Raw genomic sequence first — 19024 nt, 5'->3', positions numbered from 1 at the left:
TCATCATTTCTAGCACCTGGGGATTTCAGCTCCCTGTGAACCCAGCTCTGCCCTAAATCTATCTATCTATCTATCTATCTATCTATCTATCTATCTATCTATCATCTATCTATCTATCTATCTATCTATCATCTATCTATCATCTATCTATCGAGAGATTGGTGTATTTTAGGCATTATTTTTAGGTATTTGTAGTAGGATTTTCATACTGGATTAGTCCACCATATTTCTAGAATGGGAGATCTTTAGGAATTTTCTTTTAAAGTCAGTGCACTTGTAAAAAACTTGTGTTGATTTAAAGAAAAAATTTCAGGGGATCCCTGGGTGGCGTAGGGGTTTAGCGCCTGCCTTTGGCCCAGGACGCGAGCCTGGAGACCTGGGATCGAATCCCACTTCGGGCTCCCGGTGCATGGAGCCTGCTTCTCCCTATGCCTATGTCTCTGCCTCTCTCTCTCTCTCTCTCTCTGTGACTCTCATAAATAAATAAAAATTAAAAAAAAACCATATACAAAAAAAAAGGAAAAATTTAAGTAATTGTAAAGGTATTAAATGATATGCAGTTTGAGCTCCCTGATAAGCAGACTCTAAGAGTTCAAAATGTTTATTAAGACATGCCCCTGGGAAGCACCCCTGGGGAAAAAGTTGGATTGGGCAGGGGAGAAGCTGTGATACAAGGCTAATGAAACCCTTGCCTGACCCTACAGGATGCTCTGGAGCTAAAGTGTGTTTTCTGATGCATCTCGCATTAGGCTGAAATAGTCCAGACTTCATATTCCTGAATTGATTAGTCTTTGGAAGTTGGTTGCCCCAGGGAGAAGGCATAACCTTGGACTATGAATCTCCCTGCACCTGAGACAGTCCTTTCACTGCTGAAGGCTGTCTGTGAAATACACTTACAGTAATTGGGCAACAAATATCTCATTGAAGTGGGTGAGTGTGTGGGTGGGTGGGTGGGGGGATATGAATGGCACTTTACAGTGTAATCCACATATATTCCAAAAGTCAATAAAGTGGAATATGTATGATAACAGCCTAGCAGGTTAAAGATCTAGGGGTGTTAAAAAAGAATGCCAAGACTAGCTTAAAGCAAGATACCAAGACAACCTTCTCAAACTAAGAGCATAGTAGTGATCTGACCTCATTACCAAAATTAATAATGATTAATTCCAAGAAATGCCAGTAAGGACCTGTCAAGATGTACATAGAAGGTAGTGTTCCAGTTGCCAGCAGGAATATGCTCCATTGTTCTCAATGCATGATTAATTATTGATTTGTCTTGCTAACAATTTAATAAAGGTAATTATTCTATGAGACTAAATTCTGACTCAGAAAGAAAAATTACTTGTTGAAGTTATAGTGATAAGATATCCTGAGGGAAAAGGAACATGCTGTTATAAGAAAAAATACAAAACCAGAATTGATGTGAAAGCATTGTGTTCAACTGTAAAAGAATATTCAAATATACTCTTAAAATGTAAGGCTCTCTTGTTTTTATGGAGCACCTATAGTGTAGCATATTGTAGAGAATGCTGTAATTGGAGTCAAAAGACCTGACTTCACATCCTAGCTCTATATAAGAGGAATTCAACTCAATTTAATTCAGCAAATATGGATTCATATTAATTATGTGATAGACAAAATGGCAGGCACAGATCTTGCCTTGAAATAATGGGAGTAAAAATGCTGTTGGTTATTATATGACAAATTCTAGGTAGGGGGACAGTGGTAGTATCTCTGTTTTCAAGATGTGGAGACATATTTTCATATTCTAGAAACAGTTTGATGTGAATCTCTTTGATTTCTCTAACAGAGTATTATATATGGTTTGTGAGCCTTGAGTTAAGGAGATGTGGTCATTAAAAATTAGGAAAGGTTTTTGAGAATGATAGGTTAAGTCTCGTATCTCTTATCTGGATATCTCTTATCTCTTATCTCATAAGTCTGGGGAATAGCACTTTTATAAAACACCTATATTTCATCTTTTTTGATATCCAGTGTGCAAAATGCTGAAATGAGAATGGAATAAGAATAGAGTTGAACAAGGTTTTTAGCCAGCTTGATAATCATGTGTAACCTATATTCCTGGTTCATTCCACGGCTTTCGAAGTTCAAACCCTCCCTCTAGACCAGGTTACTTCTCTACAGCTTTCTCTACTTTCTTAACTCCTGATTCCAGAGGTACTGTTCCTGAACTGTTTCACATGGACCCACAGTGAAACCAACAGCTACTAAAGATGTCCCAAAAGAATATCACTCTTGAAAAGTATTAATGAGGGATATAGATTTTTACCAACAATTTCATAGAGCAGAATGAAAAGATGATTTATTCCAAGAACAAAAAGAACTTTAATGGTCACCTTAGGCATCACTGATTTTAAATTATCAGTTGGGTTCCCCCAACTTTGGTATTTTACTGGTTTCTTGGTAGCACAGTCAATAACCATGTTTCTCACTCCTTATGTCTACTCTCTCCATGTTTGTTCTCCCATTCTCTTTTCACTATTGCAAAAATACCAAAATTCTCTTGGTTCTGCAGTGTAATTTTTTTCCATGTGTCAATACTTGGGATCTGTTGACATCAGGTTTCTGTGTGGAGTTGGAGGTGGGGGATCAGGAAGGGATGTTTGCCTACCTTCTATCCACAAATGCTTATTAAGGCATCTCCATAACAAGGGTAGTGCACACTGTACAAGGCATTCTGACAAGTAAGGTTTTATTTTCTCAACCTCATCACATGTAGATTTTTATATGGTTGATCAGTGGGTAAATGTAATTCTAGAGATTTATGGTAGATTATTGTGGGCTCTACACTGTAAAGTTGGCCATATCTTGCTAACTCCTCTAAGAAAAACTTGGGTAAAAGATTGGAAGGCATGCTTATCAAAATTTTGAGTGGCAGAAAACTAGGAGAGAATAGCTGATGAATTAATTGATGTAATCAATAGGTTGGAATATTAATCCAAAATGAACACAATGAAATTTAATAGACGTCAGTGTAAAATCTTATACCTAGATTCAAAAATTTAGATGAACACATATGGCTTAGGAGATATTTGGCTGTGAGGGTCAAATTTATCTGTCTACTTGGCTAGGCTACATACAGTCCCATTATTAAATAAAATACTAATCTAGTTGTTTCTGTGAGGGCATTTTGTAGATGAGATTAATACCCCCAAGCAGGTGACTTTAAGTAAAGGATATAAGCTGGGTTTGCCTGATTTAATCAGTTAAAAGGTTTTAAGAATGGTACTGGGGTTTCCTTGAGGAAGAAAAAATTCCACCTGTGAACAGCAGCTTCAGCTCCTGCCAGGGAATTTTTTTAAAAAATTTTATTTGTTTATTCATGAGAGACAGAGAAAGAGGCAGAGGGAGAAGCAGGCTCCATGCAGGGAGCCCGATGTGGGACTTGATCCTGGGACCACGGGATCATGTCCCGAACTGAAGGCAAACGCTCAACTGCTGAGCCAGTTATCATCATGAGCTTAGTCACAGGCATCTAAGAAGGAGCTGCCATAAATATGTGATGAAAGATATTGGACTAGATGACCTCCAAATTTCCCTTATTAATTCTAAGATTCTGTAATTTTACTTTTAATACCTATGCTTCTAGTGTATGCCACTAAAAGTCCTCATCCTTCTAGTTTATGCTATCTAATTCCCCTTGTCTAGAAAACCCAGTGTGTTGGATGTCTTCTTATTGCCTTTTAAAATCCACTCCATCCTGCTCTATGCCCTGGGACACTAACCCATATGGACTGCATCAAAGTTCCCCTCCAGCTTCTGACTTGGTTTGGTTGGAAGGCATCAGCACTCAGTATGAAGGGAAAAGAGTGAGGCAGGGATATTTATTCCCTGGCTCCCCAGTCTGCGTCACTGCAGGCTGGCTTTATCACTTGTCCTAAGGTCACAGTTCTGAGAGAGAGCTCTCTCCAATATAACTCTTGGTTTCTTTCTCAGGGTTCTAATAGCCACTACTGCCCTGTGACTCTTCCAGCCCAGGGGTGGTAATGCCATTAGTGTTACTAGCCTCAGGATTACTTTGCAGTTTCCTTACATCCTGTCTACACTTTAAGAAATAGACCCTTTATTAAAAGGGTCTTAATGATTCAATTTAATGTGCCATTTGCTTCCTGTCAGAACTCTACCTGATACGTCAAGTAACACACATGTCAACATTTTATGTCATAATCCAGAATTCTTCAAATGAGTAGTGAAGCAGTCATTTGGAGTAAATGGGGAGAAGAATACTCTTAAAATATTAAGATTTAAAAAATTAAAAAATTTTTTCAAAGCAAGACTCTCATAAAAAATTATCAACTAGAGGGATCCCTGGGTAGCGCAGCGGTTTAGTGCCTGCCTTTGGCCCAGGGCGCGGTCCTGGAGACCTGGGATCGAATCCCACGTCAGGCTCCCGGTGCATGGAGCCTGCTTCTCCCTCTGCCTGTGTCTCTGCCTCTCTCTCTCTCTCTCTCTCTCTGTGACTATCATAAATAAAAAAAAAAAGATTTAAAAAAAAAAATTATCAACTAGAAAAAAAAATTATCAACTAGAATCACTAAGAGTTCTTCTGGCTCCAAAACTAACCCCTCCCACCTCTGGAATCCTTTAATTCTCAATTTCTATCTATTGCTCTTATTGGCCATGAACACCTTTCTATATGTACTTTTGTCAGAAAGAAATATTTAAGATTTATGTACATCTTGAGAAATGGACTGTTATAAGGCAGGGCTTCTCAAATGTCCTTGGGACATTTAGATAGTCCATGATGAATGCATGTACAATCTCTAGAGACCTGGAGAACAGGAAGGCATCTCTTTGAAGTCTTAGGTATGATAATCAAAATATGAATTTTGAAATCTATGGCATATATGATACCTATTAGTTCTAAAACAAAAATGTTTTCAACGATTTACTATTATTTACTTCCCTTAAAACCTTCAAGTAAATTGGGTGCTCAGGAAATTGCAGCATCTTTATTACATAGTTCAATATTTGCTCAAAGACATATTGAGATATATGAGATGAAAATTTCTTGATATTTTCAGCTTACTTTTGTGAGAGGCATGACATAATGGCTAAAAGCTAGAGGACTTTGGCACTAGACCATCTAACTTCAAATCCTAATTTTCCTACTAAATATTTTTTGTGATGCTAAGTAAATTATTGCTCTGCAGGTTCCATATCTTATAAAGTAAAGATAATATAGCCCATGTTAAAATTGGGAAAAACACTTAAAGCAATATGGAAAATGCTCAATTAGGGAAAGCTTTTATTATTATTATTATGTGTCACATAACCACGTCCCTATTAGGGAGAATTATTTTTTGAAAGGTGACATTAATATCTCTTTTATTTTTAAAATTTTGGTGTAATTAACATACAGTTTTATATTAGTTTCAGGGGTACAATAGTTGATTCATTTATTTACTCTTTTAAACAGCAGATGCTCCTTCAACAATCTCTACCTACCTTACTTGCCAAATTAATACTCTTCGTTTCTTCTAACTTATTCACTGATATTTGCAGCACATCAAATGCTTGCAAATAGTGGGACTGTCTTTAGTAAATGTGTACATTTCTGTTCCCCGACGTTGCATGCTTACCAGAGATCAAGTGTTTCCAAATCTATGTCAGCTTTACTGTTTATTGTAACTATGGAATTTAACTTTAAAATATGTAAACTGATTACATGCAAGTGCAAAAAGAAAATGTGTTTCTATGCAATGTAACTGAAAAACAGTGAAAAAACTTGATAAAGGAGAGCCATTAAAAATTACCCAATTTAATTGTAGATGAAATATCTATATAAATGACTGAGGAAAAAGTCTGCAAATATCTGGAAGGATTCTGCTCACAGATTGTTCCATAAGTATCTTTAGTTCCTTGTTTCATTAAAAACTTAAGATGGGAAATCACGGATGATGCATTTGAGTGGGGTTTATACTAGAAATGCCAATCAGTAGACCAATGCTAAGTAAAAGGCAAGTTGTGTTTCCATGTCAAAAAAAATGGTCAAATGAATGTTTCAGTGTATATGATTTAGATTTAAAATAAATTTAAGATATGTACATATGTCTATAATGGCATTAAAAACGGATATCCTTAATTTTTTCTCTGCCAAAGAAGTTTCCCTCTCTTAAACAAGATGTTAATAAAAGGGAAATTCATACATATCTTCTGTAAAAGGGAAAGCACTCATGAAACAGACTTAGATGCTAAAAATGATTCCTAAATTTTGTAATTGAGGGCCATAACTCCTATACATAGAAGGTATGGAGCAGTATGGAGATATTGTTTGTATTTTTTAGACACTTCTTGCATCCAGAGACAGCTGTCAACTAATTGGCTATGTCTTTACTAGGAAGAGATTTTGATTGATAGACTAGAGAAAAAAAGGGCACTATATTAATTTTGGTTTTGTTTAAGGTCTGAGTGTTTCTATTAGTAGAATAACTGATAAATGTTTTATCTACATAATTTTGGAGATTTTTTAAAATCCAGGAGTCTTAATTATCAACCTTGCTTATTACCATCAGAACAAATTCTGAATCTAAAAGAAGCTTACAGAATTTAAATCTTTTGTGTGTATGAATATTTATGACTATATTCTAAGACTTCTCAGAAAGTAGCTCTCAAATTTTATTTTAGATTACATGAAGTCATTTTTCATTTACATGTTTGAGGGAATTTACTTACAATGATTTTTTAAAAATATTTATTGATTTATTTGAGAGAGAGAGAGAAAGAGAGAGACAGCAGAGGGAGGGGCAAGATATCCTCAAACATACTCTGTGTTGAGCCCAACCTGGGGCTTGATCTCAGGACCCCAAGATCATGACCTGAGTGGAAACCAAGAGTTGGATGCATAACCAAGAGCCACCCAGCTGCCCTTACTTACAATGAGTTTTATTTCTTTTTGAGAGATCTTTATTTTGAATTCCTTTTATTCTTAATTTACGTTGAATCTTCTTTTTTCCTACAGCATTTTCTCTTTGATAGATCACTTTAATCAATTTTCTTCTTTCCAATATATGTGATAAAAATTGTTTGATTTCGTTCACTGATACCTACAAAGAAAAAGATTTTTGCTTTTTCTATGGATAACTTTTCAAAATGAAACAAGAATGTGAAAATTTTATCTGTTGATGTCAAAAAGACGATTTAATGCAATCACTCTAATTCCCGCTTTTTTCAAATCAAAATGATAGATGAATTACTTCACTTTAAGAATTCAAATCTTTTATGAATAAAAGCCTTTTAAGCCTATTGCATTTTCATCTGAACTGCAGAGCCACACATTAAAACCTAAATGTTATAAATAAAAATAAAATAGGAGAATTTAACCAATTTTACCCTTTTACTGGTAAGTTGTCATGGTGATATCAATTGTGTAAGCCAAAAAAAAAAAGCAAGATGTTGCTATTCCTTACACATTACAACAAATTTATAATGGGTGGATAGTATAGAAATCTGTTACTGTGTGGAGAAAAAATGTAAAAAAAAAAAATGTTTTCCTAAGTACTTTCAAGAAGTTATATAATTAATCTATTTTAACTAGGGGAGAGGGATTTGGAGGGATTATTTTTGAGTAGTAGAAAATAATGAAGATTTGAAGAGAGAAAATAAAAAGCTTTATGGAGATACATGTTCATGATTTACATATATACTTTTTCTGGGAAAATTATATTTGGAGACTAAAAAAATTCCTTTATTTGTCAACCACTATTTCCAAGAAGAGTAAAGGTTTTTATTTGTTTGCTTTTTTATACAGCATCACAATTTAACTCCCTTATTTCAAAATCACTTTCTGGAACGCTTAATGCCTTCATATGCACAGGCATCAGAGCAGTGACCCAGAGGCTAGAGCATGCAGGGACATGAAGTCATGTAAGGACTTGACAAAAAAAAAAAAAAACAGCTTTATTGAGATATAATTCACATACTATAATTATATATGTATAATTGTACATTTAAAGTGTACAGCTCAATGGTTTTTATACTATTCACAGAAATGTATGACTGCCACCATAGTCAATTTTAGAACATTTTTATCACCTCAAGAAGAAGAAACCATAAGTCCTTTAGTTGTTAGCTTCCCTATTTTCCCATTCCCCCTAGCCCCAGCCTCCAGCAAACTGTAATCTGTGCTTTGTCTCAATGGATTCTCCTGTTGTCAATTTTCATATGAATGAAATTATATAGTATATGGGTTTTGGTGATTGACTTCTTTCATTTAGCATAACATTTTCAAGGTTGGTCCATGTTGTAGCAGGTATGAACAGTTCATATCTTTTTATGGCTGAATGATACTCCTTACATGGATATACTACATTTTGTTCATACATTTGTCTACTGATGAGCATTGAGCTGTTTCCAACTTTTGGCTATTATGAATATTGCTGCTATAAACATTTATGTACACATTTCTGTATGGATATGTAAGTACTTTAAATTTGATTCTTCTTATTGAAGGGTGGCCGGAGTAAGCAATTAAGAACACAAATGCCCAGTTAAATCTGAATTTCACACAAAGTGATGAATTTTTCAAAAAAGTATATGAATGTGACAAATATTGCATGTCAAATAGACACACAGAATATAATGGCTCAAAATCAACAGACAGGTGTTCAAGGCATTGGCAGCTCTGCTCTGTGCTGTCATTCAGAGACCCAGGCAGGCAGAGGCTATGCCAAGATTCAACATGTGGATTCTAAGGTTCCCCTGAGCATTAACATCTAGCAGACAGAAATGGAAAGTGCATAGAAGATCATGTGCAGAAAGGGGTTTTGTTTTGTTTTGTTTCATTTGGTTTGCTTCTTTTTCTTTTCTTTAATAGGCCAGACCTAGCAGTGGTACACAGTGGCATATACTTTCTGTTGGCTGAAACTGTCACATGGCCTCACCCAAATGCAAGAGGACAATGGTAACATAACATATACCTGTGTCATGAAGAAGAGAATGTAGACTTTGATGCTCCAGGATTCTTTGCTACATTAGGATTAACATATGTCATTGCCAATAAATGAAACGTATTTTTTAAATTCAAAAATCACCAGTAGCTTTGTTGAGGAGGCAGTACAAATTTGGCAAACACTTCTGATTGTCTGGTGTTATTTCTTCTATCTCTTTCTTCTATAGAGGCCATTGTTTCCTGATTCTGATTCCTTTCCCACCCGGTAAGAGTGAGCAGAACAGCCAACTGGTGTATTAGGGTGTCCTAGCAGACAGAGAGCCTTTCTCTAACTCTGGAAGGTACCCAGAGATTATATAAGTCAATAATAAGCATTTATTAAGTGTTTCTCTCAGGCCCTGTTCTAAGAATTAGGGAGATAGCCATAAACAAAAAAATCCTCCACAATCAAAAAACCTGATGGCCTGGTGGGGAAGATAATCAACTGATAAAAGCAGGGTTTTGGTTTTTTGTTTTGTTTTTTTATTTTTTTATTTTTTTTATTATTTTTTTTAATTTTTATTTATTTATTTATTTATGATAGTCACAGAGAGAGAGAGAGAGAGAGAGGCAGAGACACAGGCAGAGGGAGAAGCAGGCTCCATGCACCGGAAGCCCGATGTGGGACTCGATCCCGGGTCTCCAGGATCGCGCCCTGGGCCAAAGGCAGGCGCCAAACCTCTGCGCCACCCAGGGATCCCTTGTTTTGTTTTTTTAAACAATAGGGATGGAATTGATTATAGTTGGTGTTCTTGATACAGGATGATTAGGGACATGTTCTCTGATACTATTTGAATAGACCCCTATGTGTGTGAGGAGGGAGTTAGTCCTACAAATATCGCAGGAAAGAGACTTCTGGCAGAGTGAACAGTAAAAGCAAAGGCCCTGAGGCAGGAGCATATTGGTGTGCCAGTAAGATGGTGCAGCTGCAGCAGAATGGGGAGAGGGGGAGTAGTAAATAAGGCAGAGGCAGCTCTGAGGCTGGCATCAGGATTGTGAACTGTGTTTTGTGTGGAGAGACTTTTGGAGGGTTCTGAGTAGAAGAGTGATATTGATAGACTTAAATTTCAAAAGGATCTTATGCTAACTGCTGTATAGAGAATATTACATGTTGGAGAAAGGGTAGGAAAAGAGAGGTTACTGAAATAAACTGCGTGAGAGTTGATGGTAGCAGGGAAGTAAAAAGATGATGGGGGAAATGGGTGATAGTGGTTGCTTTCTGAATGTATTTCAGAGGTATTACTGGCAGGATTTTCTGTTGAAGGATTTATAATGTGTATCTTAGTTTTCAAACAGCAAACCCAACGGAAGTCTGTTTCTAAATTCTAAGTTTGAAGTATGTGCTTTGGAAATGTTTTAGGGCCATTAAAGACTAACCATAGCTCTCAATCAGAGTGACAAGATGTTCCAGTAATGCCTTACCTAGCCCTCCTGCCTCTTCACTTCCCTGGCTCCTGAAGATTCATGGCTGGATGAGTTTTTTTTTAAGCATCTGTTTGAACATATCACTGCCCAACTCAGAAACCCTCAGTTCTCAGTGACAACAGGATAAAATCAAAGTCGTTTGGACAGAATCTAAGATGCTTCACAGTCTAGCCTAAAAACGTCATAGTAACCTTACTTCTTACTACTCCCGTGCCTACATGGACATCCACAATAGCCAAACTCTTCTACTCCCTGTTCCCCAAACAGAAGGGCTTTTTTCCTATTTCCTTGCCCTTGCTTATTCAGTTTTCATTGCTTCTTCTTTCCTATTATCCTAAATATCACTCCTGTTTCCAGGCCTACCTCAAATTCCTTCTCCCCAAAGCCTTCCCATTTCACTCTCTCACAGTGATCTCTCTTCTCTCCAGCCTTACGATGTCTTAGCAGTAACTCACTACTCTGTGGTCTTTATAGCTGAGATCATTCCGTAGCATAAATTTCGTATTTTATCTACTCAAATTATAGACGCTTTATATACTTTTTTGCATAGTTCTCATCTCCAGTCGAATGCCTTGAATAAAGGGGATCCTAATGAACTTATGGATTTCTTTATTTGGGGGAAATCTCTTGTTTTCTTAAAGCGCAGGAAAGGCAGAAGCATCCTTTCCTAAGAGAAACTATATCATCTATGGGCTTGCAAAAAAGCAGGTTTGAATTTATCTTACTGTAAATTTAATCTTATTTATGCCTAGATCATGCTTTTTGTAGCTAGAGATATTTCGGAGGTAGGATCTAGTCCTATGGTACTTTGCCTGAAAGCAAAAACAAACTCACAACAACAGTACTGGGATGCAGAACATATTTTTAATAGCTTCTTGTTTAAAAGAATAAGCTGTCTGCTAAGGCTAGGGGTTTGACTTAGGGTTTTAACATTGTTTTGTTTGGATGTCAATTTTAACAAGTTTTATTCTTAAAACAGCACAGAAATTTACTTTTTAAACACAAGAAACTTTGATTATGTGTTAATATATGAACAGATAACATACTCCAAAATGTATTACAGATTTAAAATTTTTCATTTACATTTCCTTCTTTGTATTTTCTGTTCACCACTAAACTGTCTAACTGGGGCAGATTAATTAACCCCTCTGTGACTCAGTTTACAATAAACATAAATAGTAAATGTAAATGCAGAATGGGAGTAAAAATATTGCCTACATCATTGGATTGTTATGAGGATCATATAAGTTAATACATGTGAAAAGCCTTGTATATAGCAAACACTCCATAAATATTAGCTATTATTATTACATTGACTATATATGTACTCTGTGAAAATAGATGTTACTGTTTTTCTATTTCAGATTCTAAACTAGTAGGACCTAGGTACTTTGGTTTTCTCTGTTCATCAGTGAACTAGGATGTCTTCAGCCTAGGAAATCAGCAAACATTATTTGTTTTTTTTTGTTTTTTGTTTTTTGTTTTTTGAAATATAGTTTGATCTCCTAAGCAGGATATCTAAATACCTTTTCTTTCTTTTTTTTTTTTGAATTCAGTCTAATTTATTGTTTAATCTGGCAAAACTGTAAAGTTTCAGATTACCAAAGATTTTTTTTTATTGGTGTTCAATTTACCAACATACAGAACAACACCCAGTGCCCGTCACCCATTCACTCCCACCCCCGCCCTCCTCCCCTTCTACCACCCCTAGTTCGTTTCCCAGAGTTAGCAGTCTTTACGTTCTGTCTCCCTTTCTGATATTTCCCACACATTTCTTCTCCCTTCCCTTATATAAACATTTATATATTTATATTCGCCAAATGAATGAGAACATATAATGTTTGTCCTTCTCCGATTGACTTACTTCACTCTGCATAATACATACCCTCCAGTACCATCCACGTTGAAGCAAATGGTGGGTATTTGCCATTTCTAATAGCTGAGTAATATTCCATTGTATACATAAACCACATCTTCTTTATCCATTCATCTTTCGATGGACACCGAGGCTCCTTCCACAGTTTGGCTATCGTGGACATTGCTGCTATAAACATCGGGGTGCAGGTGTCCCTGCGTTTCATTGCATCTGTATCTTTGGGGTAAATCCCCAACAGTGCAATTGCTGGGTCGTAGGGCAGGTCTATTTTTAACTCTTTGAGGAACCTCCACACAGTTTTCCAGAGTGGCTGCACCAGTTCACATTCCCACCAACAGTGTAAGAGGGTTCCCTTTTCTCTGCATCCTCTCCAACATTTGTGGTTTCCTGCCTTGTTAATTTTCCCCATTCTCACTGGTGTGAGGTGGTATCTCATTGTGGTTTTGATTTGTATTTCCCTGATGGCAAGTGATGCAGAGCATTTTCTCATGTGCATGTTGGCCATGTCTATGTCTTCCTCTGTGAGATTTCTCTTTGCACCCAAAAGCATAAGATACCTAGGAATAAACCTCACCAAAGAGGGAAAGATCTATACCCTAAAAACTATAGAACACTTCTGAAAGAAATTGAGGAAGACACAAAGAGATGGAAAAATATTCCATGCTCATGGATTGGCAGAATTAATATTGTGAAAATGTCAATGTTACCCAGGGCAATTTACACGTTTAATGCAATCCCTATCAAAATACCATGGACTTTCTTCAGAGAGTTAGAACAAATTATTTTAAGATTTGTGTGGAATCAGAAAAGACCCCGAATAGCCAGGGGAATTTTAAAAAAGAAAACCATAGCTGGGGGCATAACAATGCCTGATTTCAGGTTGTACTACAAAGCTGTGGTCATCAAGACAGTGTGGTACTGGCACAAAAACAGACACATAGATCAGTGGAACAGAATAGAGAACCCAGAAGTGGACCCTGAACTTTATGGCCAACTAATATTCGATAAAGGAGGAAAGACTATCCATTGGAAGAAAGACAGTCTCTTCAATAAATGGTGCTGGGAAAATTGGACATCTACATGCAGGAGAATGAAACTAGACCACTCTTTCACCATACACAAAGATAAACTCAAAATGGATGAAAGATCTAAATGTGAGACAAGAGTCCATCAAAATCCTAGAGGAGAACACAGGCAACACCCTTTTTGAACTTGGCCACAGTAACTTCTTGCAAGATACATCCACGAAGGCAAAAGAAACAAAAGCAAAAATGAACTATTGGGACTTCATCAAGATAAGAAGCTTTTGCACAGCAAAGGATACAGTCAACAAAACTAAAAGACAACCTACAGAATGGGAGAAGATATTTGCAAATGACGTATCAGATAAAGGGCTAGTTTCCAAGATCTATAAAGAACTTCTTAAACTCAAGGCCCCAAATTTTCAATAACAGCAACATCACTAGTGTTATTGGAACATTAATAGCTTCCTCAAATAGTTTTTGGGTGGCACCAGGTATGAAATAACCAAGCAATGAACCAACTTTGTTTTTTAAGAGCTATACGAATCAGTGATTCATTCATTCAATACATTTATGGTGGGCATTCACTAGGAATTGAAGGTAGAGTGGCAAATTAGATAGAGCAATCTGTCTGATCTTATGGAGTTTCCATTTGTCTGTGAGAAGACAATAACCAGTAAACAAATAAATGAACCAGTCAGTATCAGGTGTCAATACATGCTATGAAGAGATTAAAACAAGGAGAAGTAAAGAGTGAAATGCAGGATGAAGAGGGATTGGTGCATAGCTAATTTAGATTGGATGCCCAAGAAAAGTCTCACTGAAGAGGTAACTTCAGAGCTAAGAATTTAATGACAAGAAAACAGAATGCATAGGTAGGTGGCAGAGCATTTCATGCAGAGGGAACAGTGAGCATCAATGCTCTAAAGTGGGAACAAACTTGTATGGTCTAGAAATGAGGCCCAAGTAGCTGAATGAGTCTAAATTAAGGGAAGAACTATAAAAGAGAAAGACAGAGTGAGAAGTAGGGGATCCTATCACATAGGGATATGGTAAGCAGTTAATCTTTTATTCAAAAGATAAGAGGAAGACATCAGAGGGTTTTAGGCGACATACTCTGATTTATATTTTAGAAAGAAAGAACATTCTGGCTGACATGTGAGGAGCAGATTGCACAGGATTAAGAGTGGGAGCAAGAAGAATGGTTCAGAGACTACTGCAGTCAACCAGGTGAGGGATGTTGAGATTAGAAGTGCAAGAGCAACAGAGATAAATTTCTTGGGCAAATTTAGGATATGTTTTGGAGATAGTGCAGTTTGAGATTAGATATGGGCTGGATTTAGGGATAAGAGGACAGAGTCAAGGACAGATAACTTTTTGTCCTGATGAGATCAGTTGAGTGGATGGAGATTCCATTTAAATGTATGAAGAAGAATGGAGAACAGGGGTGAATTTTGGAGGAGGGAATCAGTCTCACCACACTCAGACACAATTGTATAAGTGATAATGTCTCCAAACTGTGTGACTATATATGAAAAACAAAATGTTTGGGTTTTTTGTCTAAGGGGAGTAAGCGTGAGCCATGTTTGCTATGGAATGAGAAGTGAGTATCATTCCTTGCAAAACGAGATAGGTGAGAAATGAAAGGACTGGTGCCGTAAGGATTCTTTGCCTATCAGTGACTTACTTCCTTTCCCTTGGGCTCAACAAAGGCTTTCTTGCTTTCCTTAACTATCTCTGTCCCTTTTTCTTTCTTGGCTCACATGTCCCCAAAGAGTCACTGTTTCTTGGCACTGTGTAGTATGCTAAATTCTGCTGAAAAATTTTTCTGGAAAAAGCATACGGAGGGTAAGAGCTCATAGAAAGCATCAGTAAGGACAATAGAAATGGCAAACTGAGACTAGCTCAGCACCTCCTCATTAGTGGTCCTTGTCTGGGTGAACGAATGAAGTTCTAAGATAGAGCAACACAGGCTATCTTTGGTTTGACAAGAGGGAGGAACTGAATGTCCACTTTCTCTATTATGTATAGATTTGGATTTCATTTTTTTTTAAAGATTTTATTTATTCATTCATAGACACACAGAGAGAGAGGCAGAGACACAGGCAGAGGGAGAAGTAGGCTCCATGCAGGGAGCCCGATGTGGGACTTGATCCCAGGTCTCCAGCATCACACCCAGGCTGCAGGCGGCGCCAAACTGCTGCGCCACCAGGGCTGCCCTGGATTTCATATCCTATGTTTGGGTCACTATATTTCCAAAGAGTCTGAACATTAGTGCTGCAGATATTATTGGTGAAAAGCCAAGTTATGGAGAAAGCCAGGAGGAAGTGAAAAAAAATAAAAGAGTTTTCTTTCCAGGTTTCTCTAGGTCATTGGATCTCAGAGTATGGTTCCTAGAAAATGGCAGCACCAGCATCATGTGGGAATGAGTTAGAAATGTAAATTCTCAGCCCCACTGAAGCTCAACAGAATCAGAAACTCTGAGTTGAAGCCCAGTAATACGTGTTTCAACAAGTCTTTCATGTGATTCTGATACATGTTAAAGTTTGGGAACCTCTGTTCTAGGTCATAGTGAAGAATGTAGTCAGCTAAATTAAAGTGGAATTAAAATACTTAAATAAAATAGTACAAAAATATATATCACTCATCAGATAGTGAAAATATTTACACATATAGCAAAGATTCACACTGATGTTTGGATTTTTTGTCGACCATTTAAGGTATATCAGATTATTCAAGCTTTCTAGGTTGTCTTAAGTAAGTGTGTGTGTGTGTGTGTATATATATATATATATACACACATTTATAAATGTATAATGTATATATATAATGTAAATGTATATATATTCTTATATATAAATGTATATATAAGAATATATATATATATATACACACACACACACACACTTTTGGAAAAAAGTGACTGTTACTTTTGAACTCGCACATCTCACTGTTTTAGTAATTTTTCTTCTTTAAAGTAAGATGCTATTTATGAGATGCTTAAATTAAAGCAAAGGTGTTTTTAGTGACATCTTACAGTTTTTCATTTTTCCTAAAGTACTTTCAGTTAAGAATACAAAACAATCTTAGAATATTTTTTCCTAATGTGCCTAATCTTTTTTAAATTCAAAAGATTAAAATAAAAATAGCAAATATGGCAATAATCACCCCTAATTTAAAAGAATCGGTATCTCTTATAGAGAAGAAATCATTCATTCATCAGTGAAAACATTTCTTTTTCTTGAGAAAGACAATGCTAATTATTTTATTGCGTATTTGCATGTCTGCCTTCTAAAGTCACCAAATAACAACAGTCAACAGCTATCCCAGTATGATTTTTGACAGGTAGGAAAATGGTAAGGTAGAAAGTAAAAGGGGAAGATAAACACTGAAGGCCTATTTGAGGCTTGTGATCATGAAATCAAAGTGAAACTGGATGTATTTATTTGTAGCCACATTTCAGCTACTCAGGTGCAGGGACTGAATGGTGGAGAACAGTATTCACTCAGGGTTGAGGTTTTACAACTAAATTGGATGGAGTGCAAGAGGAGTAACTAAATGGAAAGTCTATATGAAGCAGCAATTTTGCATGACCCTCAAACCCTTATCTGCAATTCTTAAATCCAAAAAATCTGAAAACCTAAAGGTTTTTCAATAGTTTGGTGCTCAAAATCAGTTGGTAGAAAAAACCTGTCTGGCTTGATGTGAAGTTATTTATGTTCTTTACTTACTCCATTTGATATAAATATTCATATGTTTTACTGCATAAATAATAATATGTTTGAAACAACGTATTTCCTCAGTCTCAGCTGGAGATATCCTATAATATATGGTATGTAGGTCTGTGTATATATATTATAGAAGGTGTCCTATATGTCTGTGTGTATAGTAGTATATTTCCACAGTTAAAAAAACAACCCTAAATTCTGCCTCAAACTCTTGCAATAAATTGAAGAGAAGATATTTCCCAACTCATTCTCTGAGGCCAGTCTTGCTTGATACCAAAGCAAGACAAGGACACTACAAGAAGACTACAGACCAATACTCCTGATGAAATTGATGTAAAAATCTTTGACAAAATACTAGCAAAGAGAATTTAACAGTACATCAAAGGATTATACAGTATGACAAAGTAGGATATATTCCAGGAATGCAAAGATGTTTCAACATAAAAAATGGATCAATGTAATAACTGCACTAACAGACTGAAGGGGAAAAAAACCCACATGATCATCTCAATTAATGTAGAAAAAGCTTTTGACAAAATTCAACACCCTTTCATGACCAAATCACTCACAAACTAGGAATAGTCAGAAACTACTTCAACATAACAAAAACTGTATATAAAAAACCCTCAGCTAACCACAAAAAATTCTCAATAGTGAAAGACTGAAAGCTTTGCCTCTAATATTAGCAACAAGGCAAAGATACCACTCTACCACTGCTATAATACTAGAAGTCCTAGCAAGAGCAATTAGGCAAGAAAAAGAAATAAAAGACATCTAAATTGGAAAGGAGAAGTAAAATTATCTCTGCTTACAGATGACATGATCTCATATGTAGATAGCTCTAAAGATTCCACACAAAAAATTTAGCAAAATTGGAAGATACAATATCAACACACAAAAGTCAGTTGCGGGGCAGCTCTTGATTTTGGCTCATGTCATGATTTCAGGGTTGTGAGATCGAGGCCTGTGATGGCCACTGTGCTGGGCATGGAGCCTACTTAAGATTCTCTTTCTCCTTCTACTTCTGCCCTTTCTTATCCTTGCTCATGCAAATGCACGTGCTTCCTCCTTCTCTCCCTAAAAAAATAAAGATTAAAAAAATGGGCAGAGGGCTTGAATAGACATTTCCCTAAAGAAGATATAAATGACCAATAAGCACATGAAAAGATGCTCAACATCACTAATCATTAGGAAAATGCAAATCAAAACTACAATGAGATACCACCTCACACCTACTAGGATGGTTACTATAAGAAACCCAACAACCCAGCAACATAGAAAATTACAAGTGTTGGTCACAGTGTGGAGAAAGTAGAACCCTCATGCACATATACCCAGAAGAATTGAAAGCAGGATATCAAGATAGTTGTATACCCATGTTCATAGCAGCATTATTCACAATAGCCAAAAGTTGTAAGCAACCCAGTGTTCACCAAAGGATAAATGTATAAACAAAATGTATAAAACAAAATATACATACAATGGAAAATATTCAGCCTTGAAAAGGAAGAAAATTAAGACACATGCTACGTGAGGATGAACCTTTAGGACATTATGCTAAATGAAATAAGCCAGTCACAAAAAGACGAATATTGCATGATTCTACTTATATGAGATATCTAGATTAATCAAATCATAGGGACAGAAACTATAATGGTGGTTGCCAGGGGCTGGGAGGAGAGGAGAAGCAGAGAGTTGTTTTGTAGGTATAGAGTTTCAGTTTTGCAAGGTCAAAGAGTTTTGGAGATCGGTTATACAATAATGTGGATATACTAACAGTAATTGAACTATACACTTACAAATAGTCATGAGGGTAAATTTTATGTATATTTGCCACAATTAAACAAACAAACAAACAAAAAACCCTGAGTTCTGAAACACATTTATTCCCAAGGTTTTGAAAAAGGTACTGTGTTCCTGTAGCATAAGCCATCAAGTCTAAGCTAAGTAAGAAGGAATGAGGATGTGAATGGAATGATAAACAGTGAAAGAGACACATGGATTTGAGGTCCTGGTGGGACTG

At 36.4% G+C, this 19024-nt stretch overlaps 1 protein-coding gene across 18 annotated transcripts in view; it reads right to left on the bottom strand.

The window, feature by feature from the left end:
- The window catches only part of SEL1L2 (SEL1L2 adaptor subunit of ERAD E3 ligase), a 137318-nt gene that overhangs the window by 86007 nt on the left and 32287 nt on the right, over positions 1-19024 (bottom strand). For all 18 annotated transcript variants that reach the window (XR_007405532.1, XR_007405531.1, XR_007405534.1 and 15 more), the window contains one exon: positions 6899-7067. Coding sequence is in view for 14 of the 18 variants with exons in the window: in XM_049100423.1 (XP_048956380.1) it covers positions 6899-7067 (169 nt within the window). In the remaining 4 variants the exon portion in view is untranslated. The remainder of the gene's footprint in view (positions 1-6898; positions 7068-19024) is intronic.

The sequence above is a fragment of the Canis lupus genome, chromosome 24 (genome assembly GCF_003254725.2).
Source record: "Canis lupus dingo isolate Sandy chromosome 24, ASM325472v2, whole genome shotgun sequence".
Taxonomy (NCBI): Eukaryota; Metazoa; Chordata; class Mammalia; order Carnivora; family Canidae; genus Canis; species Canis lupus.
Note: the sequence above shows the minus strand (reverse complement) of the source record. Positions and strands in the feature narration are given on the sequence as shown.